Below are 26,399 nucleotides of genomic sequence, written 5' to 3' on the forward strand. Positions count from 1 at the left end.
AGTGAGAATGGGGAAAATCAACAAGGCAGGAAACCACACATGTTGGAGAGGATGCGGAGAAAAGGGAACCCTCTTACACTGTTGGTGGGAATGTGAACTGGTGCAGCCACTCTGGAAAACTGTGTGGAGGTTCCTCAAAGAGTAAAAAATATACCTGCCCTACGACCCAGCAATTGCACTGCTGGGGATTTACCCCAAAGATTCAGATGCAATGAAATGCCGGGATACCTGCACCCCGATGTTTCTAGCAGCAATGTCCACAATAGCCAAACTGTGGAAGGAGCCTCGGTGTCCATCGAAAGATGAATGGATAAAGAAGATGTAGTTTATGTATACAAGGGAATATTACTCAGCTATTAGAAATGACAAATACCCACCATTTGCTTCAACGTGGATGGAACTGGAGGGTATTATGCTGAGTGAAGTAAGTCAATCGGAGAAGGACAAACATTGTATGTTCTCATTCATTTGGGGAATATAAATAATAGTGAAAGGGAATATAAGGCAAGGGAGAAGAAATGGGTAGGAAATATCAGAAAGGGAGACAGAACATGAAAGATCCTAACTCTGGGAAACGAACTAGGGGTGGTGGAAGGGGAGGAGGGCAGGGGTTTGGGGTGAATGGTTGACGGGCACTGAGGGGGGCACTTGACGGGATGAGCACTGGGTGTTATTCTGTATGTTGGTAAATTGAACACCAATAAAAAATAAATTTATTATTAAAAAAATAAGTATATTTTGACATATGCAATAAATAACAGAAAAAATACTGAAAAGATTTGAAAGAATTCTCCTTTTGAAAGAAGAACTGAAAATAGAATGGACGAACTGGGGACTGTGGGATTTTGATGAAAAACCTAGAATAGGGTAAACTGTTAGTGTTTACTAATATGTATGTTTCTCTACACTTCCCAGGCTTGCTTGCAGTTAAAGTGGGGGCCTTTGGAATGTGGGCAAAGTGATAATATGCCACTTTCAGGGGGGACCTCTAAAACCTTCTGTGTGATTCACCATGCTTTCTTTCTTGTCAATAAGCTGTGGACCCAAGTCTTAAGAGATAGTAGAACCACTAAAATGTAAAAACAGAAACAAAAACAAAAAACAAACCCCAAATCCAAAAAACAAACAACCTGCCTCCTTAAATCTCATGTTTCATCTGACTAGTAACATCCTCAATGGATTTCCTGTGAGGAATAAAAGTTTATTTTATTAAACCACTAAAATGTTGGGGTTTTCTGTGACAGTACTTAATTCATTATGGTGTTTTATTAAAAATGGCCACAAATTCCTTGAAGTCTGATTGCCCGGCTGCCATACTCTAAGAAAGTTCAGGCCACATGGAGAGGCTACACATATGATCTCTGCTAGCATTCACAGACTTTCAAGCTGAGTTATCAGAGAAAAGCTGTCCCTCTGTGCCCTGCTGAACACACAATTCATGAACACAGCAAAAAGTTGTTTTAAGCCATATTTTGGAGTAATTTCTTACATGGTAATAACAGTAAGCCAATACTCATACACCTCAATTGATAAATAGCATCATTTGCTTTTGTCATCTGTGCACCAGAACTAAAGCAGTTAAAAAATAAATGGGTATAAATTACTTATTCCTAGCTTGGAGACTTTGCTATTGCTAGTTTATAATCTTACTCAGCTCATCTTCCTTCATAAAGCAGTGGCTTTCAAACTTTTTAAGGATAAATACACAATAAGAAATACATTTTATAAACATGACCTAGTATGCAAGGATGTGCACGTGTACACGCACACACACACAGATCTTCCTTGACTTATGATGGGGTTATGTTTCCATATACCCATCCTAAATTGAAAATGCATATAATACACCTAACCTACTGAATTAGCTTAGCCTAATCTGCCTTAAATGTGCTCAGAATACTCATGTTAGCCTACAGCTGGGCCAAACCATCTAACACAAAGCCCATTTCATAATCATGTAATAAATGTTAAATACCTCATGTAATTGAATACTGAAAGTGGTACACAGAACGGTTGTTGGGTACAAAATAGATATAAGTGTATTGGTTGTTTACTCTTGTGATGGCCTGGTTGACATGGCTCTCCATTATCACAAGAGAGTTTCATAGGGGCAGCTGGGTGGCTCAGTGGTTGAGCGTCTGCCTTTAGCTCAAGTCGTGATCATGATGGGGTCCTGGGATCGAATTCCATATCGGGCTCCCTGCAGGGAACCTGCCTCTCTGTATCTCTCATGAATAAATAAATAAAATCTTAAAAAAAAACACACCCACAAAACCGAGAGTTCCATAGCATGTATCATTAGTTCAGGAAAATACCAAGTCAAAACTCAAAGTATGGTTTCAACAGAATGCATAGTGATTCCACATATTATAAAGTCGAAAAATCCTAAACCAAACCAACGTTTAAGTGATGGACTGTCTATAATTCAAAACCCCACGAGGTAAAACTTAACTTTACCAAGTGCCATGCACTGACATTTTCACACTATACTAATTCATTTTTTTAAATGCGTAGTTTTGGAGAATTTGGGGCACTGGCTGGATCAGAGGGTGGAGCCTGTGACTCTTCATCTCAAGGTTGTGTGTTCAAGTCCCATATTGGACCTAGAGCTTACTTTAAAAAATTAACAAAATCAAAAAAAAAATTGTGTAGTTTTGACTCAATGCAGTTCCTTGCTTACAAATGACACTCCTACCAATGGGTCCCACACAGTCCCTTTGAGAAGCAGTGCTCTGAACCGTAATCATCCTCCAAGACCTTACTCAAGTCCAACCACTAAGCTTTCATCGACCACTCCATTCTGAGCTCTTGCAAAATTCCTACAAATTATTAGTCGTGTTGATCTCTGTACGACCCGTTTTAACTTGTCCTAAATTCCTCTAGGGCAAGCTTCTGTCCTTTCTCCTTCACAGGAAAAATTCAAAGTACTCAATAAATAGAATGCTCAACATCTGGCCATTGTGTTTTAAGATTTCATTTATTCATGAGAGAGAAAGGCAGAGACACAGGCAGAGGGAGAAGCAGGGGGAGCCCTACGTGGGACTCGATCCCAGGACCCCGGGATCAGGACCCGAGCCAGAGGCAGATGCTCAACAGCTGAGCCACCCAGGTGCCCCACACTTTTAACGTCCACTCCTGAGGTTTGGATTTTCTCTGGGGCGGACCAAAGAAAAGTGGCTTTTATAATCCATCCCCATATGATGCTTAAGTCCAAAACGGGAAAGGGCACAAGGTCGTTAGTTCCAAGTCTTCCGTGTGTTTCGTTCTCCCGGAAACCAACCAAACCATCGAGATACAGTTCTTGCAACAGCTCTGGCGACCACTAGGCCTCATCCTGACACAGCCATAAACAAAGTAGAGAACCACGTTTTCACGACTACACGTGTTTCTGTAGGAGCAGCATTTTTTCACGACTCACTGCAACTGAACCTCGGGAGTTTACGTCCAGAACCGCGTCTCCTCCAAGCGGCCTCGGAACCGGGAACCCAGCCCCGGGCTGTCAGGGTGTGAGGGCCCGCCTCGCTCCGGGAGCCCGAGCCGGGCCGAGCGCTAGAGCCGCACCGCCCGCCGCCGACCGGCCGAGGCGGGACTTCCGCCTCTAGCCCCGCCCCGCGTCTCTCCCCGCCCGTTACTTTTGTCGCGGGACTGCGCGGCGCCCGTCTCTAGCAACGGCCCTAGCAACGGCCGTAGCAACGGCCCTAGCAACGGCCGGGCTCCGCCCTCCTGCGTCCCCCGGAAAGCGCTCCGCCGCGCCCGGAGCGCGACCTCCGCCGGGCGCGCGCCTCGAGCCCCGGCGGAGCGGAAGACGCGGGAGCTGAGCGAGGACCCGCGGGCGGCGCAGGTGTGAGTCCCACTGCGGTCCCCGGTGCGGGTCCCGGCGCCCCTCCGCGGACCAGTGGTCTGGCGGGCGCCGCGCTGCAGGGAGCGGACGCCGCGTGGCCGGGCCTCGTGGCGGGCGTGCCCGGTGTCGCCTGTGAGCGGGGCCCTCCCTGGTCCCTGGGCTCAGGCGCTTGCATTTTCTTAGGAACCTGCGGGCCCTTTGGGAAAAAGGCTTCCAGATTTTTCCTCAAAAAAAAAAAAAAAAAAAAAAAAAAAATTTTTTTTTCCCCCTAACAATTATTTTCAGTGGTTTCCGCCCCCAAAGAAAGTCTGTTCTGGCAGGCAGTCCCCTAGGCACTGTTCTTATTATTTTTTGGTGTTTGGAGTGGTTTGGGGGATTGGGAATCACAGAAGCAGCTTAGTACACAGTGGGCCATGCTGTGTATTTAAAATATTAAGACAGTGGTTACTAAATAAAGCCAAGGAGTCTGTTTCTTATGTCTAAATTTTTCTTGGGAATGTAGGACAAGTGAAGAAGTATATTAATACTTTAAGATGCTAGTTCACGGAGTTGGATGATAAAACCTCGGCTTGACTTAAAACCACAGCATGGAAGGTTGTTTCTGTCTGAACCCCAGTGTGCAGTGATGGGTGGTGTGGGAGGGGCCGTTGGACCTGTACGAAAAGGGTCACCTTGGATTTTAAAATATGAATGTTGGGCCCGTGTATATTATGTGACCAGGTTCTTAAAAATACTTAAGGAAAAAAAAACATTTGCAGGGGGTTATATCCAGCACTGAATTGGTCTGCGATACATGGTAGGGGGGTTTTATATAGTATTCCTTTGGGAGGCAACTTGTAGCTCAGAGCTTTTAACATCGTTTTTTTGGGGAAGAAAAAAAAATCTGTCATGCTGCCACTCGTGCCAAGTTGCAGGTGACCGTTAAATGCGGATGCCAGGTTTGTCAGGTTCCTCAGTAGGGAGATGCATACATATGCTTTCTTTTTCAGAATCATTTTGATTCAGTAAGTGAGTGTCAAATTCCTCCTGCTGCATAAGACACAGGGATAGATACGAAGATCAGTAGAGAATTCTGTTCTTGCAGAGTTGGCTGATAGGACGGATAGCTTGGCTAAAAGGCAACTCCAGACTAAAGCAGGTTTTTCTAGGCTAAATATGTGGCACCAGTAATAAGTGGGCAACGGTAAAGAGAGGGCAGAGATTGAGATTACACCCCACCTGTGTAAAATCCCTAAATAATCTCTTTTTATGTGACTGTGGCCCTTTCCCCAGCCCCTCTTTAGAGGGGTGCTTTTAGGACACCGTGGGGTAGGTCCCTCCCTCGGCTCTGCTTCTGGGAAAGCAGGACACTGGGCCTGTCTCTCCCCTGGGCGCCGGGCGGGCCCGGCCGGGGAGCAGACCTCACTGGGAACACCCCGCTATTTATTAAATCACAGTGATTGGTGTTCAAAACAAAACAAAACTAGATTGATCATCTAGATCCTGACTTTAAGACTAAAAATGGAGTATTATATGCAAGGCAGAGTTAATGGGATTTGATGAGTAATTAGTTTTGTTGGAAAAGAGGTTAGAGGAGGAGTAAAAAATGTTTTCAACCTAAGTTAGAGTGATGAATGTACCATCAGGTTAAAAGTATTTGTTCTTTAGGAGTAAGTTGTTTTTATGTTTTCTAGGTAACTCCCACAACTCCACTTGTATTCCCTGCACAGATTTGATGTTAATAAGTATTTTTTGAAGGTTGTGAACCATCACGTTTACAACAAACTATTGGTACACATTTGAGGCAGGCTGTTAGGTCAGGACAGATGACTTCATTATATGGTTCAGAGACATTTGGAGGGAGCAGCCCATGACTCTTTCTGGCCTCTTTTAGGTGGCCGTCACAGCCCTAAGTGAGAGTGTATGGGTGAGACAGGGAAAGGAGCCAAAAACATTTCACTTTCACTGCCTTATACAGGTTTATGTTGTTTGGGGTTTTTTTGTTTGTTTGTTTGTTTGTTTTGAGAGGAAGAACATTTATATAAAGCTTCATTAATATCCATTCGGCTTTATGGATGGAAAGCCAAGTGAAATATATAGGAATAATTCTGAGGCAGAAGGCTCTTTGAGGGCGCTAGAAAAACATATCAGTAGTTTTCCATTGGATGTCAGGAAACACATTGACTTTTCATGGCATCCCCAGGAACTGTGTACTTCAATCCCATTATTGCCTGGGCCTTTTTGTGGCATACGCAGACCCCCTAAAAAGCTCCTGGAACACCTAGGAAAATGGAGTCAGGTTGAATTAGTCTGGGGCACCTGGGTGGCTCAGTCAGTTAAGCATCCACCTTCTACGCTGGTCATGATCTCAGGGTCCTGGGATTGAACCCTGAGGATTGGAGCCTGTGTCAGGCTCCCTGCTCAGTGGGGAGTCTGCTTCTCCCTCTCCCTCTGCTCCTCCCCTTCTGCTCTTCCCCCTGCTTATGCATGTGTGCTCTCTCTCTTTCTCCCTTTCTCTCAAATAAAATCTTTAAAAAAAAAAAAGTCATTTTAAGGACAAGAGCAGCTTTAATGTCTGGGAAGAGATCCTATCAGTCTCTGGAAATCGGAGCTACAAATCACCTGTTGGGCAACCAAAGGTCAGCAATTGTCACAAGCCAATAGGGGTCTCATTACTGCACTTAGGAAGGTAGTTAAATTCCCCTTAAATCTTGGTTTGGGTTTACTCTGGTGTTGCCTGAGGTCCTTACAGAGAAACATTTTTATTGTAATAGTCGTGAGTTACTCCATCATGGGACTCATCCTAAAAAAGAAACTGGACTGAACTAATTCAACTTGACTCCATTTTCCTGGGTGTTCCAGAATGACTTTTTGATCGTAGTCAGGATTTTTCCACCTGGATCTGTAGACTCTCACAGATCTGCAAGCCACTTGAAATTGTGTTCAAAATATTGTGTTTGTGTATGCATTTTCTGCAGATAAGGTCCAAGACACAAGATCTTAAAAGGATCTGGGACTCAGAAAAAGGTGGCAGCTCGGTAAATTTACTTTGAGTAAATTTGACCAGCATATTTTATTTTTCCTTGTGGCAAGGAAAAAAAAGTGGCAAGCATCTTTTTCTTTGCATCTTTTTGTTTGGGTCTCAAACTTACTGGGATTTACAATCTATGAAAAACTCTTGATGAGTAATTAAATTAGTATCACTAACTTCCTGTTGGTTAATTATGTTGCATATTATGTTCTACTGGAGTTTTGTTCACTTTCTATTTGGGATACCACAAAAAAGTTTCCTGTTGCAGTCACAGCATCTCCCCTGTCTGTTTGTACTCAGAATGCCTGGGGCTTCATAGTTAAACACCACAATGTCATAAAGCTTTATAATGAGAGACTCGTTTTACAGCTTTGGAATGCATATCAAATCAAAAGGGCCCTGGTCTCTTTTCTCCTTTAAAAGATACTGTGCTTACAGAGTATTTTAATAACAGTTGGGACAGCCATAATTCTTCTTGAAAGGAAATATTTAAATGGGAAAGTTATTTTACTATTTTATCACTTAGAACTCAAGAATCTGAATGATTCATATTTTTAAAAAGTGGTATGAAGTCTTAGAGCAAGAGGACATTAATGTTACTCTCCAAATTTTTTAAATTTATAAAATTACACTTTATTTCTCTGGGTATGTATTTCATCATTTGGGATATTTTACAAATTGTAATTGGCAGTAGATGCCTGTCCTATTTTAATGGATGTTTAGTTATATTTTTCTGTGTGTGATTTAAGTTGGGGAAGAATATATCCTTTAGAACATAACCAACTAAATTTTACTAATTTCACTGCAACCTTGTATTTTCATTAGGATTCAGGTTGAGATTTGATGTCATATAACATCAGTTTAAAGTCAGATCCTACAGAGTTGAATACATTCCTGGCTGATACATTAAAACACTTATTCCTATATAAAACAAAATAAGAGTCCCTGAAAAATATATTGTTGGTACCTAAATTTTATATTTGAAATACTTTGTCTAAGAGAGCACCTTTTTATTTTTATGGAGGGAATGGCCCAGAAGGGTAACTTACTGTTTTGAGTTTATTACTTTTTAATTTTGTACTTTCAGTCGTGCTAATTTAGTGGTTTATTAACACTTGTTAATAAATACTAAAAATAGCACGCAGTTGTGAGTTAAATTGAGTACTTTTCTTTGTGGAGGCAAGGAATAAAATATTTCCTGTCTTTATTTCACCCCTCCACTTTTTTTTTTTCTTTTGCAGTGCACCCGTGATTTATGTTTTAGAAATAGATGTTAAACTTTGGTTTGAATGAAAAATGTCTCTCAATCCACCTATATTCCTCAAAGAAAAGGAAGAAAATAATTCAAAATTTGTAGAAATACAACACTCACAAACTACTTCCATAGCTGCAGAAGATCCTCTTCAAAACTTACGCTTAGCATCTCAAGAAGTCCTTCAAAAAGCTCAGCAAAGTGGAAGATCAAAATGTCTCAAATGTGGTGGTTCAAGAATGTTCTATTGCTATACATGTTATGTCCCAGTTGAAAATGTACCTATTGAACAGATGCCACTTGTGAAGGTTGGTAAGAAATTTAATTATTTGAAAGTAGGGAAAGAAGTTTTAAAAAGACATCTCATATATACTTTCTCTGATACAATTGATAAGGGTGATAAATAGTATTATTATGGAAATGAATAATATTAATAGAAAAATTAATCTTACAGACTGGTAGACCTATTTGTTTTTGTCTCTGGAAAAAGAGATACACACTGCTAAAATACTTGGGTCTGAGATAAATGGTATTGTTTTGAATGAAATCAATTACTTTTTCATTAATGATTATAATTCATCTGAAACACAGGGGAAAAATATGATAAACATGAATACTACAAGAGACAAGTATATAGATTGCCTGAAGGAAGTTCAGAAGCTCCCTCAGGATCTTGGACTTCTTTTTAAGAAAACATATCCTGAAGGAGCTAGGATTGATTTTTGCTTAGACTTTTGTAGAACAGACTTAGACCCATCCTAGATGGAGATGGAGCTCATGTTGGTGACCAAAACTAAACTAAAATTAAAAAGACTAAGATGTGGGGTCTCTAGGTGGCTCGGTTGGGTATCTGGCTCTCGATTTCAGAACAAGTCTCAATCGCGGGGTTCTGAGTTCAAGCCCCACATTGGACTCCACACTGGATGTGGACCCTACTTTAAAAAAAAAAAAAAAAAAAGTAAAGACTAAGATCTACTCATTTGACTATGTTATAATTGTAGCGTTTGAAGCCAGATTTTAAAGTGTTGATTTGAATTGATTGCTTTATACTTTTGGTTGCTTACCAAGACTATTCTTGTGTAGATCAAAGGTCTATAGACCATGATGTCTATGTAATCAAAAAATTTATTACATATATGTCAACTTGTCTCACATTGACATGAACTTTAGGAGTAAATCAAATAATGTATAAAATTTGCTGCTTACTAGGACTTTAGAGAGATTAAACTCTACACATGGACTCATTAGAACTTTCTAGTGAGAAAATAAGTTAAAACTGTAAAAATATTTAATGTGATGATTTTAAGATTCATTTAAATTTGACATAAAGCATTTTAATACTTAAAATTTTCTACTTGAAATTCAATTTAGCTTATATGTCATCTTGGCAAGTCCAGGGTCTCTTTGGGGATCTAAAATCACTCTTAACAAGCTATTGGAAAGTTTATTGTCCAAGAAGAAGTAAGCATGGAATCTAATCAGCTTCATAGTTACTTTAGAAAAACTGAGGGCTTGAGGAAAATAATCTTCTTTAAGTTTCCTGTTATCTTGTAAGAATGTTACATTTCAAAAGAATAGTTTTTGAAGTATATACAGAATTTTCTATCTTCTGTTTACATTATAGCCACATAAAGAATATCCCTTTAAAAGTTTTATCTTAAGATGTATTGTGTTCAAAAGGATTGAAGATCAGAACAAGAAAAGTCAGTAGCATACTGACTTTTCATAATAATTTATCTTCATAGAAATTTAATAATAGAGGATTATTTTCCAAAGCAGTGGTTTAATGTCCACTCTTTAGAAGTGACTTAAAACACTATGCCATGTGTTTGATCAACTCTAAATGGCCTATTGGAGCATTCAGAGTTTTTTTTTTTTGCATTCAGAGTTTTTTAAAGTGTTTATATTTTAATGGCCAAATGTAAACCTCAGTATGTTAATATATATTAATAATAAAAACTAAAATTTTTTCTAATTTTTACAAATCATTCAGCATATGCTTTTAGATAGCCTGCTTGGGAAGGGAAGACGACTACATAATGAGTAAGTGGCTCCCAAGCTTTAAATTTTAATCTATGGAATAAATTCATAAATACTGATTTCTTTTTTCATGCAGAATATAGTTTTTTTTTTTTTTTAAATGTCATGAGAAATGCATGACTAGAAGTAAAAAGATGCTCTTGGTATTTTTTAGAAGAGGAGCAAAAAAACCCCACAAGATCAAAGAAAGCATCATCTTTATTAGAGTCCTAGAATGTAAGACTCTCTTTAGGAAAGTTGATGATCATATAGGAAAAGACTTAGGACTTCCTGCTAATGATATTTTGATAAATTTGGGCAGAATGGTTTGGTAAAACACTTATAGAAAATACAGGTGTTAGCAGATTGATGTTCTTTATGTGTTTGAAAACAGAACATCTCTATTTGAACTGTGTCTGGTCAGCACTACTGGTGTTACCCTGTACTCTGTCATTAATTAAGAATTATCTTCCTTTAAAATGTATGAACTAGAGCACAAACATATGTTTCCATGATTTGATCTGTGTCTTTGCTTTTGTTTTGTAGTGTCAGAAATTTTAGGCTTGCTCAGGGAGAACTAAAGGAACTAGACTGGGTCCCAGGAATACTTCTTGAACACAGATTTTTCATAATTGTCTTACACCTGTAGAATTTAGTTCATAACAGGCAAGGTACATGACTTTTTTTTTTAAGATTTTATTTATTGGAGAGAGAGTGAGAGAGAAAGAGAGGAGAGAGAGAGGTAGGGAGTGAGCATGAACAGGGAGATGGGCAGAAGGAGAGGAAGAAGCAGACTCCCTCCTGAGCAAGGAGCCTGACACGACATAGGGCTTGATCCCAGAACCTGAGCCTAAGGCAGAAGCTTAACCCACTGAGCCACCCAGGTACTCTGGTACATGACTTTTAAATACATGAATAATAGTCCTGTGTTCTTGATATAAATGATACCCTTCAGACATAGCAAGCTGATGAGAAATGTTGATGGTTACCTTTGGAGTTTTCAACTCTACTCATCAGCCATGTAAGAAAGTCAGTTTTATTACTAATAGAATACTTTGTCATGATGTGCTTTCTTTTTCTTCTTTCCTCTTTCCTATCTTGCCTGGGCTAAGATAATGCTGACCTGGGACTGAGAGACCCCGGGGAAAGGGAATGTAGTGTCAACTGAGACTGAGCATCATGAGGAAATTCTGATGTAGAGTTCAGCCAGAAGTAGACTGATGTAAAATCATTTGTGAACTGCCTACTTAAATGGTAAATTTTCTATAACTAGAAGTTGGTTTGATGATTTAAAGCAATTGGCCCTAATTGGTCACTAGGCCTAAGTGGGGAGGGAAGGAGACACAGGGTTTGAAACCCTAAATTGAAAACTATTTGGGATACATATTTATGGCCCTTCCGGGATATACACCATCCTTTTTCCACACAATCATCCGGACAGATAAAGTCTATGCAGTTGAGGTCATTCAGTAGCATGCAGCAACTGCTTCTTTGAAAAACAGCTCTGTAATTGATGATACACACAATAATATGGATAAATCTCAGTTATTTCAAGTAAAAGTAGTCAGATGAAGAGTACATACTGTATGATATTATTTATATAAAATCCTAGAAAATGCAAAGTAACCTATAGTTACAGCAGATCAGTCATTGCCTAAGCATGGGGAAAGGGGAAGGGGGAGGCACAAGAAGGCCTTTGGGGATGACAGATATGTTAATGATTTTGATTATAGTGATGAATTCAAGGATGTTAAAATGTATTATATTGTACTCTTTAATTATGTGAAACTTATTATACCAATTTTATTTGTTAAAGCTGTTTTAAAAAGCAAGAAAAATAATTTTGTACCTCAGGGTAAAATTAGCTTGCCCCAGGGTAAATACCTGGAATCCTGGCTGTTCTAGGTGGGGTGGGAGCTGGAGGAGTGCTTATAATAACAAATAAGTAACTTATAATCGACAGTGAAGAATTAGTCTTAGAGAGTTTCTTACATATATATTATGGGGGGTAATATGACTGGGCTTTCATTTTCATAATCATGGCTGACTACAGCACTTGTACAGGCATTATACAGAAAACTACAAGTCAGTGAAATAATAGTAAAATCTAACTCAAAAAATGTTAGAGAATATCATTTTTGCAAAGAGGTAGGATGTAATACATAACAAATAATTAAACTTTAAGGAAAATAGACCATGATTTTGAAGAGAGTTGATTTTTGTATAAAGTGTGTACCTCCTAGACCTATTCTGTTACTTTTCCAATTGATAATTATTTCATTTGTGCTGTTAAAGACCACTGATGAGGGTCATGATGTTCATAACAAAGGGTCCTTTGAAGGGTGGTACCTTTGGTCTCAAAGGATGTATAGGGAACAAAGTTTTGACTTGAATTAGATGTGAGGCCTTTACCCAAACTTATATTTCCTTTACTGTCATTAACAAACCTAAAGTTTATAGGAATTATAAAAAATGTTCTTGGCACAGATACTGAAATGCAAGGAATTGGACTCAATACCTAAGTAGCTTAAATAAAAATGACCTTGAAGTTTTGCTTTAAGAACAGATTCTGTGTTAAATGAGTTGGAAATAATTGTTCTATTTTATATGATCAACAATATCAAGGAAGAAATTTGGGTTTGCTTTATGACTCTTAGCATTCCTAATATTCTGGTTTGAAAAGTATGCCTTTCAAATTATATTATAGGAACTCAGTTGAGCTTGTTTAAGCTTTGAAGAGAATTTTTATTAACATAAAAATTAGAATTTTTATATTTATTGTGTTCGTCTTTTTTTTTTAATTTTAGCTCCCACTGAAGATTGATATCATTAAACATCCAAATGAAACAGATGGCAAAAGTACTGCTATACATGCAAAACTATTAGCACCTGATTTTGTAAATATTTACACGTATCCCTGTATTCCAGAATACGAAGAAAAGGACCATGAAGTAGGCAGCTTATTTTTTATAACTCTTCATATTGAATCTAAAAAAGAGTTTTAAATTCTATTGCCTTTCTGAACTTACTTGAACATAATTTAATATTTTTATTAACGACCTGGGGTTATCTTTATGTAGCACTAAGCAATACAATTTATTTATTTCATTGGTATCTTCAAAGATCAAATGATCTGAGATTGTTAACACTTTTTTGAACCTTGTCTTTCTACTTTTTATAGTTTTTCTGCGTTATTTCTTCAGGTTTTTACTCTGCTAATATTACGGTGCCTGCTTTTACTTTCTAGCCTCTCCGTTTTCCTGCCAGTACTATGTATAGAGGATTTAATTTCATGCAAACTAAGAAACCATATTACAGTTGTTGGAAATTGGAGACATTGTTGGAATTTCTCCAAAAGAATAAAAGAAATTCTGAATTGGAAGAATTTTCAAGAATTCTCTCTGAATTAAGAGCTTTATAAAATGGCCTTTGTAACATCTTTTGGCTGCTTAGAGGCCTTACTTTGATCATTTTTAGATTCTTAATTGGTTTTCACAGAGTTGAAATTGTCACATTGGTGAGATATTACTTCTCTTGTTGAAAAGTAATAGATCTCAAAAAAACTAGGCCTTGGGTACTTCTAAAAGAAGTATGTAAACCCTTTTAGTTTTGAGACCATTTATTGGTATGGTTAATCTGGAAACAATTAAAAATCAATGTGTTCATTTGTTCTAGGCAGACTTAGTTTTTCCTTTCCCATCTCTCTCTATATATATTTTGGTTGAGTTTATATAGAAAGTGTTTGTAAATGAGTTCTGGGTTTTGGATCTTGGAATATATTTGTGTTTCCCTCTCTGGTCAGCAAAGTATCATTTGAATAGAAGACAGTGCTAGGTTCTATAAAGCGATGTGATACGCTTCAATCCAAGAAAATTACAAAGCCCTGAACTTTGCTAATTGGGTATGGAGGAAACCTAGGCATGCATTATAAATGTTTGAGAAACTTTTACAACTCTGAAGTTTTTAAATTCAAGATTTTTCTTTTATTTTATACTGTTATACTGCTTATTTTATACTTTTATTTTATTATTATTTTATAATAATAAAATTTTATTTTTATACTGCTTATTTTTTCATATTAAAAATGGAATATGCTTTTATTTTTATTTTTATACTGCTTATTTTTTCATATTAAAAATGGAATATGCTCATTAAAAAAATTTGGGAAACAGAAAAATATGGGCGATAAAATGCCCATGATTTGACCAACATTTGTTCATTTATCAAATATTAATTGGTGCCTGCTTTGTGGCAAGACCTGTTCAGACATTGGAGGCTCTGACAGTGTGTAAGGTTTCAGTTAAAACATGCTGAAGAAAGATAGAATTATTCCTTGAAAGTCAGATTTTTCTATTTTAATTTTTAATTAAAATTTCCTATTTTTAATTTTCCCTGTAATAAATATATTTTAACAGATATTCTGGGTATTTTTCCCTGTAATAAATATACTTTAACAGATATTCTGGGTATTGTGAGTTGTATAAATTCCCAAAAGTGAAATAATCAAAAGGTATGAACATTTTAAGACTCTTGATTTAAAGTGCCAAATTGCTTTCATGAAGAGTTATATTATTGAAACCTGGTATCAGTAATGGATATAAAGGCCCAGAACACCATATCCTCACCAGCATTGACTATATTATTTGTCTTCTCTCTGATTGTCATAGAGGTGAAAATCGTGTTTAATTACTGTTTTTCATTGGTTCTTTTACCCAGTATGATGTACTTTGTCTCTTATGCTGTGAAATATAACAGGATTTAGTTTTTTGATTCCTTATACAATTAACTTGGCTTCTATCAATAGGCAAATAACTTATTTTGAAGCAATACTTTTAGCTAGTATGTTATGATTTATAAATTATTATGTAATAGCCAAAAACTTTACCATACTTATTAAAGATACATAAACTTTAGAATGGCTCAAGTGGTTGTTATAGAACCTAATGTTTGTTTCTCAGATATTCAACATGTTTGTTTTTCTTAAAGTTTTAAGAATATCAGAATATATTCATTTTGAAGATCATAACAGCATAACCACTAACTTAAGTTTCTTTGCTTTAGGTTGCGCTTGTTTTTCCTGGACCTAACTCTGTCTCAATAAAAGATATTTCTTTTCATCTGCAAAAAAGGATTCAAAATGTTAGAGACAAAAATGATGACCCTGACAGGCCATCTATTAAACGCAAGAAAATGGAAGAACAGGATTTGAATGACAAGTGCCAAGACGCAACACTGAAAAAAATTATATTTATAGATAGCACCTGGAACCAAACAAACAAAATATTCACTGATGAAAGACTTCAAGGTAGGAATACAGAATGTTATGGATAGCTTCTTCCCCTAACTTTCATTTCAAATACTTCAAACCTGCAGATTTATTGGAAGAATTGCATGGAATACCCATACCTTTTGCCACATTTGTTTCATTTCTCTATTATATGTGTGTGTGTGCTTAGATATTATACACATTTTTTGTTCAACCACTTGAAAGTAAGTCACAGGCTTTGCAAATACTTCACCCTTAAATACCTTACTGCACATCTTTTAAGAATAATTGCATAATTGCAATACTATTATCACTCTAGGAAAATTAACAGAAGTTCTATAATATCTAATATAATCCATATTTACATTTCCCTAACTGATCCAGAAATATCTTCTGTAGCCTTTTTTCTTCTGCTACAGCATATAGACTCATATTCCATATAGTTTTTTATGCCTCTTCAGTCTCTTTTTATGTAGAGCAGTCCCCTGTTTTTGTTTTCTATGACTTAGACTTGTGTGAAGGGGACAGTTGTCTGAATGCTTTGTCATGATTAGATTCAGTTTAGTGTTTTTGTAAGGATACTTAGAGATAAAGATAAATCTAGGGTTGTGCATGACAATTCCAGTTTATACCTTTTGTTTTGATATAATTATTAATAGCATTCCCTTTCACTTTCAGAAATGAAGCTATTAAGCTGATAAATTATATGATTACCATATTCATAGATAAAGTTATATATTTATTGCATCAAATCAGGAGCTATATAATTTAAGTTTCATTATTAGTAATAACTTTAATTATTTTATCAAAGTGAGGATTGCCAGATCTATTATAAAAATTCATTTCTTCTTTTTGAATCTAGTAGTAATCTTTGAGGTGATACTTTGAGACTATGAACTATTTCCCAGCTGCTTTTCACTGAGTGGTTTTAGTATTCATTGATGATTTGCCTAAATCAGCGGATACATTGAGGATTGCAAAATGATGACATTTTAAAGTATTCTTTCTTTTACATTTGTTAGCTGGCATTCTTATATGAAGAGCCTTTCTTCCACCTATTCCTTTTTTTTTTTCTCTTCCCTTTTATGAGATCAGTATGGGATTATCATATGTAATACATTGTGATTGTATTCCTTTTGATACCCAAATTGTCTCAGATCATTTTGCCAGTAGGAGCCCTTCAAGTCTTATGTGGCATGGCCTCATCAGTCTTTCTGGTACAGCAGGATGTCCCAAATTCACTTGTACTTTTTTCGTGCCCGACCTAGAACCAGTGATTGTGCAAAGGAGCTATGGTTCTTTTTAGTGCAGAGTGATATTAGAAACCAAGATCTGGTAAATTTGGGGCACTTGGGTGGCTCAGTGGTTGAGCGTCTGCCTTTGGCTCAGAGAGTCATCCCCAGGTCCTGGGATCGAGTCCAACATCAGGCTCCCTGTGGGGAGCCTGACTCCCTCTCTGCATAGGTCTCCACCTCTCTCTCTGTGTCTTTCATGAACAAATAAATAAAATCTAAAAAAAATAAAAATAAAAAAAATAAAAATCTGGTAAATTTATTACAACTTGGATGTCATTGTTTCAGTGGATAGAGCCAAGGAAAATAAATATATATCATGAGTTCACATGGATAGTTCCAATTCCAAGACTTAACATTATAGGGATTTCCTTCCTTTTGTTATACCTTTGTACTCCCTTTCTCTTAGAGTGAAAAGTTCAGTTCCTAATAAAATAGTTTAAAAGTGTTGCTTTGCTTGTCCAAGTAGCACAACTAGTAATAGAAGCACAACTAGTGCTCAGAAACTCATGGTACCTCTCTTGTTTACTTGCATCTTACTCAGTTCTTCAGGCTTTATCAGTAGCTTCTCTAGAAACTAGATTTATTTCCAGCCCTTGATGACTTTGTTTGTATACCATGTATGATTAGATGGCAAGAGAGAGCTACTTAGTTGGTTTTAGGCAGTTGCCAAATAGATTCAACCTAGGAGAGGTTTTCTTAGACTGCTGTGAAAAATGCATGTCACTTAGAAAAGAAAGTTAATGACAATTTTTGGAGTTTAACTTGTGGTGAGTAATCCCAAACTAAAGTATAGTGACAATACTAGATTTAGTTTAATTGACAGAGTTCATACCTCTGAGGTCAACATACATGTTAGTTAGATTGTTTTGTCATTCTAGTTGTGTGTTTGTATGTGAGAAAGATAGGCAGAAAAATAGAGGCAGAGATTTGTGTGTGTGTGTGTGTGTGTGTGTGTGTGTATGTGAGAGAGACAGACAGACAGACAGACAGTGGGGGAGAGGGAATGTGAGAGGGAGAGGAAATACCTGAAAGAACCTTTTGCTGTTTAATAGAAAGATGAAACCCTAAGGCCCTGCTCTTTGGAGTGCTACCTGTGAATATTATTACCTTGGATGGTTACGGCATCAACTCAGGCATCAACTCAGGCATCAACTCATTCTTCAGTTTGAAGATTTTTCTGAGCCACTTTCTTTATAATTACCTTATATGGTAATTGAAAGGATCAAATGAAAGAACTGAGTGAGAATAGTTCAAAAAACTATATAAGGAATTATTGAGGCACAATTCAAAATCTGTTTTCAGGAGTGTTCATACTTAAGCTTAAGGCTTAAAATCAGATTTGGAAAAATTTCTGTTATTCCTTCCAGATCACATAGTAAGTATCATATATTGTTGTGCCCAAGATCACGAATCCGAGAAACCACCAACAACCGATGCAAACACATGAGGGTTCATTTACAAGCTCGAGCCTGGGTCCAAGTATACCCGACACAGCGGAGCAGGGACTTGGACCCCAAGAGGCTTAGCAACTTTATAGGGGCCAGTGGCCAATGGGATACGCAGAAAGTTGCACAGTCATGCTGATCCACTCGCAGGTGGCTGATTGAATTACATTTTACCTTAAAGTATCCATTTGAACTGGCCTATCACTGAGCCGGATTTCCAGTTAGGGTGTGCCCTGAGTTTGACTAGGGTGGGGCAGTGCCCTAAGTAATAAGCAGGTCAGCACAAGGCGGGTGCAGCACAAAATAGAGTCAGTCCTGCTCTGCTTGTCCAGGGGTAGGGGATTTTGTTAAATTTCCTAGGTCCCACAATATTTCAATTCTGTGCTACATGAAAAATTTTAAAAGGGATTTCTTAATTACTTCAAAATCATGGAATAAACAGATTCAGTTTTCTCTGCATACCCTACTTCAGCCTCTCCCGTTTCTGGCTCCTTATTGCACCATACGGAATATTTGGGGCTCTGCACATATTTATAGTCTCTGTATATGTGAAATACCAGTTTCCAGATAAACCAAGTTACTTTTTCAAGAAACAATCCATGTTTGCTATTAATCATTGCCTTTAGGTTTTAAAATGTTTTATTACTTGATGGGATTAAGCTAAACAAACCAGCTCTAAACCTCAGATAAAAACCTCAAATGTAATATATGGGAAATTATGTTTCTGTTATCTTAGGAATGCTGAGGTTAAGATGCCCTTAACAATATAAAAATATACCGTTTTGCCACATTTTACAGAGAAATATCTCTGAATATTTTACTGCTGTCAATATAAAACACTTGAAGGTTGACTGTGTAGTTTAATCATAAAATGTGAACCTACAAGTGAAGAATGTCATAACATTCTTGAAAATTCACTATAAGAAGCCTTGGGAGGACTTGGTGGGGAAGGATGGTATTTTTTTGTTGGGAAGGTAGTCCAAATGATAAACACTGGCATTATATTGTAATTTGTTTTAAAAATTAGCCAGCTCTCTGCCTTCATTTTGGCTGTATTGATACAATGTTTAAAGTGACTGCTTTTTTTCAGATTAAAAGCATTCCCTGAGCTGTATTCAGTGTGTCATTGATTGCTGTATCATATATTGCCTCATTTAGTCCTCACAACAACAGTATGAGAATGACTCAAGATTTTTATTCTCACTTTTCAGTTGAAGAAACTCAGGTAGTAATTTTGAAGAGAAATCTATTTATAGTTATCTGCATTTAAGTTCTAAAAAAATTTTCTGAATTCATCATAAAGTTATCAATTACCAGAAATGCTAGTAAAAGAATTTTTTAATGTATGTGTTGAACTTTTAAAAATACATATTTTCTGTATAATCCCATGCCTGTCTATTTCAGTGTGTTTTAAAAGGTTCTATATACTTGTGAGTAAATCTTCACGACAGGATGGATTAGTTGTAATATTCACTAAATTATGATTTTTATTTTTAACATTTTAGAGCATACAGTATTAGAAACCAGCACTATTTAATAGTAACTCTTTGTTCTTTTAGAAATTACATGTAATATCAAATCCTATGTGAAGATTTAAATTATACTAATTACTTAGAACATTTTCAAGTGTCTGCCTTACTTCTTGGGTATAATCAACATTAATACAAATAGTACAATAGGGTTTGGTTTGGTTTGTTACAACTTTTGTGTATCTTTGAATCAGAATTGTTCAAATTGAAATATTTTCAAAACAGCTAGATAGAATACTTTAAAGCTTTTGTGATTTGTCCGTTTATTCAGTAATATTGGTTAAACACCTGTTCCTAGACAGGTGGTGTCCTAGATTGGCGGATATGAAGGAGAATAAAGCAGTATCTCTACCTTCCAGTCGATCACAATGGCTATTAGTTAGGGTTGTCTCACCACTTGAAACAGAAACTCAGATAGAATCTGAAAACAAGTAGTGGGTTTACTTTTTATGGGTTAAAGTCCAGAAATGGGTAGTCCAAAGCTGTTTCAAAGATTTCACAATCCCTATAAAGACTTAGGCTCATTCCGTTTTCTTCCTCCATCACTTTCATCCTTACACTTGTAATAGTTGCTGGGTCTTGAGACATCCATATATATTTCAGGCAAAATAAAGGACAAAGGGCAATATGTATATGACCACTGAGTCTGTCTGTTTCATTAAAAGTAAATATAAGAATAATAATAATAGCTTTCTTGGAATTTCCACCTAGGAGATTTCATTTTTCCTTTCTTTGGCCAGAATGCTTTACCTGAGCACTCTGGCTGTAAATAAAGCTGGGAAATTTTTAGCTGGTATAATGGTATAGCACATAGTGATACAATGAATAGTTAAGAACCCAAGCACCAGAATTGTATCAATAACTTTTATCTGTGTGCTCCCCTATGCCACTCCACTTCTTCCCCAAACAGAGTTAACTGTTCTCCTGAACTATGTTTTTATCATTACTTTGTATATTATTTTTATACATCTATTTTCATATTCTTTATATTATTTAATTTTATTTTGACCTGCATGTTGTATTCCTGGGGGCCTGAAATCTAAAGTCACCATTTTGTTTCTAAGCTTTGTCTATGTTATTATATGATTAGCTATAGTTTGTTCATTTTTACTGCTGTATATTATCTGACTGTGTGAATATACTATAGTTTATCAGGCTCCTACTGATGAAACACTTGAGTTTTTTCTAGTTTTTGCTCTTACAAATAATGAACCTACAAACATTCTTATGCATGTATAAGGTTCCTTAAGGAAATATACTTAGAAGTGGAATTTTGGGTTGAGAATGGTCACTTCTACAGATAATACCAATTGTCTTCCAAAGTGTGGGTATATAAACTTATACACCCATCACTGATGTATGAGAGTTCCCATTGATCCATGTTGCCTCCTATTTTGGTATTGTCAAATGTTTGATTTTTGCCAATATAGTGGATATAAAGTGGGATCTCATTGTGATCATAATTTGCCTTTCTTTAATAATTGGATTGAGCATCATTTTGTTCACTTATTTGGCCACACACATCCTATTCTGTGAAATACCTATGTGCATTTTTCTAGTGTTTTTTTTATTGATTTGTAGGAATTCTTTATATCTACTAGAATGTAGATAGTAATCTTCTTGCAGTTCATGACTCATCTTTTAAATTTCTTTATTGTATTTTTTGAGGAACATGTAGAATTTATCAGACTTTCATGTTGAGCACTTACTGTGTCATTTATTTAAAACAACTTTTTAAATTGTTATTTCTTTTAAGATTTTATTTATTTATTCATGTGAGACACAGAGAGGCAAACAGGCAGAGGGAGAAGCAGGCTGCCTGCTGAGAGCCTGATGCAGGACTCCATCCCAGGACCTCGGGATCATGCGCTGAGCCAACGGCAGATGCTCAACCACTGAGCCACCCAGGCGTCCCTTGTGTCTTGTTTAAATCCTCTCTACCCTAAGATACTATATTTTTTCAAATTTGTTTATAGATTTTAAAAGTATTTTCTGTGTAAATAATGTCAATTATGTTTCTTCTTTTTCATTTATTTTGCATCTAATTAATTTATTGTTTTTATTACTAAGTTAGCTAAGACCTCCAGTGCATTGAGCAGAAGCCCTGTAGTGCTCATCCTTGTGTTTCAATCTGATAATCTCTCTCTTTTATATGGTAGGTTTCATCTATTCACATTTGCGATGAGTATTGATATTTTTGGACATGTTTCTACCATCTAAAATTTTATTACTGTTTGTCCTGTTTTTAACTTTTTTTTCCTTTTCTTTGAAAACTCGAGTTTTTCTTTTTTCTTTTTCTTTTTTTATAAAGATTTTATTTATTCATGAGAGACACAGAGAGAGAGGCAGAGATCTAGGCAGAAGGAGAAGCAGGTTCCCTGCAGGGAGCCTGATGTGGGATTTGATCCCAGGACCCGGGATCAGAACCTGAGCCAGAGGCAGATGCTCAACCCAGGTGCCCTGAGTTTTTTTTTTTTTTTTTTTTTCTTATTCCATTTTTTACTATTCCTATTTTGGTTCTTTTAGAAAATTGGACTATGTACATGTGACTTAGAATAATTCAAAGTTTAAACAATATTTTAACCTCTGCTTTTGAATATGCTCTAAGGATTTACTACACTTAAGTTTGATTCAGCTCCCTCTTAGTTGGCCAGCTTATTGTTATTTTTGTTCTATCCTTTATCGTCAGCCCACAAATTAAATATTTTTATTTTTTTGTTTCATTCAGGCAACATTTATTTGGATTTGCATAGATGTTTATTGTTTTCTTTGTTCACCATTCTTTTAACCCAGACTGTCTTTGCTGATATGCATTCCTTAGAAATTCTTTTCATCTGGTTTCCTATTGGCCTGTGTTCAATTTTTATTTCTCTACTAATGTTCTCATTCATGTTCTTAATAGATAGTTCTTCCGGGTACACAACTTTGGGTTGTTAGTTTTTTCTTTTGATACTTTGGAGATTTTTATTCCATAGTCTTCAATACTCTGTTATTGCTAATGAAAAATCTCCGGTCATTCTGATTACCATTCTTTTATATATGATCTGCCCCTTCTTTTTTTAAAAGATTTAAAAAAAAATTTATTTATTCATGAGAGACACTGAGATAGAGAGAGAGAGAGAGGCAGAGATAACAGGCAGAGTGAGAAGCAGGCTCCATGCAGGGAGCCTAACATGGAACTCGATCCCAGGTCTCTAGGATCAGGCCCTGGGCCGAAAGTGGCGCTAAACCACTGAGCCACCAAGGCTGTCCTGACCTGCCCCCCGCCTTTTTTTTAATTTTAATTTTTTTTAATTGGAGTTCAATTTGCCAACATTTAGCATAACACCCAGTGCTCATCCCGCCACATGCCCCCCTCAGTGCCCGTCGCCCAGTCACCCCAACCTCCCGCCCACCTCCCCTTCCACTACCCCTTGTTCATTTCCCAGAGTTAGGAGTCTCATGTTTTGTCACCCTCACTGATATTTTCACTCATTTTCTCCTTTTCCTTTATTTTTTTTTATTATTTTCCTTTATTTTTTATTTTCTCCTTTTCCTTTATTTTTCCTTTTTTTATTGGTGTTCAATTTACTAACATACAGAATAACCCCCAGTGCCCGTCACCCATTCACTCCCACCCCCCGCCCTCCTCCCCTTCTACCACCCCTAGTTTGTTTCCCAGAGTTAGCAGTCTTTACGTTCTGTCTCCCTTTCTGATATTTCCTACCCATTTCTTCTCCCTTCCCTTCTATTCCCTTTCACTATTATTTATATTCCCCAAATGAATGAGACCATATAATGTTTGTCCTTTTCCGATTGACTTATTTCACTCAGCATAATACCCTCCAGTTCCATCCATGTCAAAGCAAATGGTGGGTATTTGTCATTTCTGATGGCTGAGTAATATTCCATTGTATACATAGACCACATCTCCTTTATCCATTCATCTTTCGATGGACACCGAGGCTCCTTCCACAGTTTGGCTATTGTGGACATTGCTGCTATAAACATCGGGGTGCAGGTGTCCTGGCATTTCACTGCATCTGTATCTTTGGAGTAAATCCCCAGCAGTGCAATTGCTGGGTCATAGTGACCTGCCCCTTCTTAATGGCTACTTTAAAAATCTCTTTATTCTTGTTCTTTTGCAGTTTTACTATGTTGTGACGGATCTAGACACTAATTTCTTTGTATTTATTCTGCTTGAGATATATTATTTCATGTATCTGTGACTTTGCACTTTTAAAAATAGTCTCTGGAAAAGTCATAGGCATTATCTTTTTAAATGCTATCTCTTCACCGTTCTCTTTGTTCTCTTTCCCTGGGAGTCTTATTAGACATTGGATCCTCCTTATCTCTTAACATTTGAATTTTTTCCTTAGCAGAGCTAAAGAAACAACTCTAGGTACTTTGTTCATGAAGATAGAGCCAAAAAGTGATAATCCAGAAATAAACTTTTAACCATATTAAGGGCCATTAATCTGCCTATCTCTTTCAGTGAGTTTTACAATGATATTTTAAATGTCAGTTCATCAAGGAAATGAAACTCTTCTGAATATTGGTGAATTTAGTCCTGTCGCTAGTTAAAATTAAAAAAAAAAAAAGACACTGGTAGATAGAAGATAGAAATAATAATACCTTATAGAAAGAGGTGAACATCTTAATTGTTAACTACTTTTAACTCATGATTGTAAGTCCTAAGATTTATAGATAAGTTAACTGTCATGTATAAGATTTTGTTCTGTTTTATATTACTTCTGTATATACCTTAATGCATTTAAGAAGATATTGTACTTGGAATTGGGATTGAAGGAACTTACCTTTACTCTTAAAGTCCTTTTTAAAAAAATTCTTAAAATAATTAAGAGAAATTATCAATATTGTGCCAGGCTCTGATTTATACTTTTTTTAAATTTGTCTTTGGCAGGATTGTTACAAGTTGAGTTGAAAACAAGAAAAACTTGCTTTTGGCGCCATCAAAAAGGAAAGCCAGATACCTTCCTTTCCACAATTGAAGCCATTTACTATTTTCTGGTAGACTACCATACTGATATATTAAAAGAGAAATACCAAGGACAATATGACAATCTCTTATTTTTCTACTCTTTTATGTACCAGTTGATAAAGAATGCCAAATGCTCTGGAGATAAGGAAACAAGAAAACTTACCCATTAGTTTTTAAGAAGCTACTTATGTCATTTTATTTTGCTAAAAATCAATAAACCTATAATTGTGCTTTGTTTATTCTTAGGAAATATCAATGTATATTATCTGTAAGACCACTTGAAAACATAAGGTTTCATTTGTTTATCTCATATTTTTTAAAGGGAGTTATTTCTAAGGGAATTTTCAGAAACAGAGTTGACTGAAAAACTCATTTCAGAAGTTATCTGCTCAATTTTGGCAAATCTCAATTTTATTACTATATTTTAACATAATATATTTATAACTATGTAATTAGATATAATTGGATATTTGTTTAGGCATCTTCATATTTTTCCATCTATACCCACTCTCACATTTGGAGGTGGGTGGGACCAGAATCTCCTTGCTGAAAATGAAGTCATAAATCATTTGGTAGAGGTTTGTGGCAAACACAGGTAGAACTGGAATTGTGGCTTCACTCCCTAGGGCTATTTCTTTAAGTCCATGCTGCCTGTGATGGACATCTGTTGCTTTTTACATTTACCTGACATTTTTGTTTAGGAAGAAATTCTTGGCAGTCATGTCCTGCCATAGGTATGGACATATGACCCAGTTTGGCAAGGAAAATGACCAATGACCAAGGATGAGCACATGACCCAGCATCCTTTTTGATAAGTGATTTGAATGCTGTAGGAGATAGTGTTTATTTTTCAAAAAGCAATACAAATACAGTGCAGTAATTAAAAGCACAGACTCTAGAGCTAAGTACCTAAATCGAAATTTCAGCTCTTCCTTTTGTACTCACCAGTCATTATGCCAGTTTCTTCATTCTAAAGAGATGGTAGTACAGTAGCTCCCTTATAGGATTATTATGAGGATTAACTGAGCTAATATATCCAAGGCGCTTTCAACAGTACCTGGCAAAAACTAAGTGCTATATATGCGTTTACTCTTTATTTTATCTGAAATTGCAAACTAACCATGCTACAGCCTAGAGCTGTTGGTGGCATCTGTGCTGCAGGTGATAGGAACTTGCCTTAGAATGAAGGCAGCAAAAGAAAGCACAGTGGAGAGAGAAGACTGAGTCCTGAGGACATCATTTAATCACCTAATCTAACTGCTTGTGAATGGAGCCTTATGTGTAGGATAGCTTCTGTTTGCCCCTTTGAATCACCCTCCACTCTTTTCCATTCCGCTCTCTGCTCTGTAGGTGGGTCCCCTTGCCCTCTGGCTTTTGGTTAGGTTCAACAGATAAAAGCACTAGCAAGAGATTGGAGGTTGAAGGAAAATGAAATTGTGTTATTTCCCTTAGCTGTGTACCTCTACTAGAGGCCATCCTATCAGGCATTTTTCCCAGGTAGTTATCCCAGTTACTCCTCTAATTTCAAGTCCATGTTCCATCCCTTTATAGGAAGGAATGGCTCCTAGGTGTAAGTAGCCCCAGAGTAGTACATCACTCCTTGTTGGTTTCCCTGAACGCTGCCTTTACTCAATAGTCATTTTGTTATATTCTTCTCCATTGTCCCTGTGTGCAGTTGCCCTCTATCTCTTTCTGGGGCCCTGACTGATGAATTCAACCATGTGGATGCTAGCAATTAATAGTACATTTACCTAAGTACGT

The 26,399-nt window shown here is 36.7% G+C and overlaps 2 protein-coding genes across 5 annotated transcripts in view; one reads left to right on the forward strand and one right to left on the reverse strand.

Moving 5' to 3' along the window:
- FAM227B (family with sequence similarity 227 member B) overlaps nucleotides 1-3,621 on the reverse strand; it is a 189,094-nt gene extending 185,473 nt beyond the window's left edge. Inside the window, exon 1 of one of the 3 annotated variants that reach the window (XM_072808452.1) lies at nucleotides 3,419-3,621. The gene's annotated coding sequence lies outside the window, so the exon portion shown is untranslated. Of the gene's footprint in view, nucleotides 1-1,134; nucleotides 1,156-3,418 lie in introns of those variants that run through there. The other 2 variants (XM_072808449.1, XM_072808450.1) reach the window with 2 other exon arrangements.
- Nucleotides 3,622-3,725: 104 nt separating this feature from the next.
- DTWD1 (DTW domain containing 1) lies at nucleotides 3,726-24,877 on the forward strand. 2 transcript variants are annotated; one of them, XM_072808462.1, is made up of 5 exons: nucleotides 3,726-3,843; nucleotides 8,093-8,411; nucleotides 12,930-13,073; nucleotides 15,184-15,427; nucleotides 24,561-24,877. In XM_072808462.1, exons 2-5 carry the CDS (start codon nucleotides 8,148-8,150, stop codon nucleotides 24,806-24,808), a joined length of 900 nt encoding a protein of 299 aa, XP_072664563.1. In that variant the 5' UTR covers nucleotides 3,726-3,843; nucleotides 8,093-8,147; the 3' UTR covers nucleotides 24,809-24,877. The 2 variants fall into 2 exon arrangements, with proteins under 2 accessions (XP_072664563.1, XP_072664564.1); XM_072808463.1 differs by lacking the exon at nucleotides 3,726-3,843 and adding an exon at nucleotides 6,371-6,459.
- Nucleotides 24,878-26,399: the final 1,522 nt, after the last annotated feature.

This window comes from Canis lupus, chromosome 32, assembly GCF_048164855.1.
Source record: "Canis lupus baileyi chromosome 32, mCanLup2.hap1, whole genome shotgun sequence".
Classification (NCBI taxonomy): domain Eukaryota; kingdom Metazoa; phylum Chordata; class Mammalia; order Carnivora; family Canidae; genus Canis; species Canis lupus.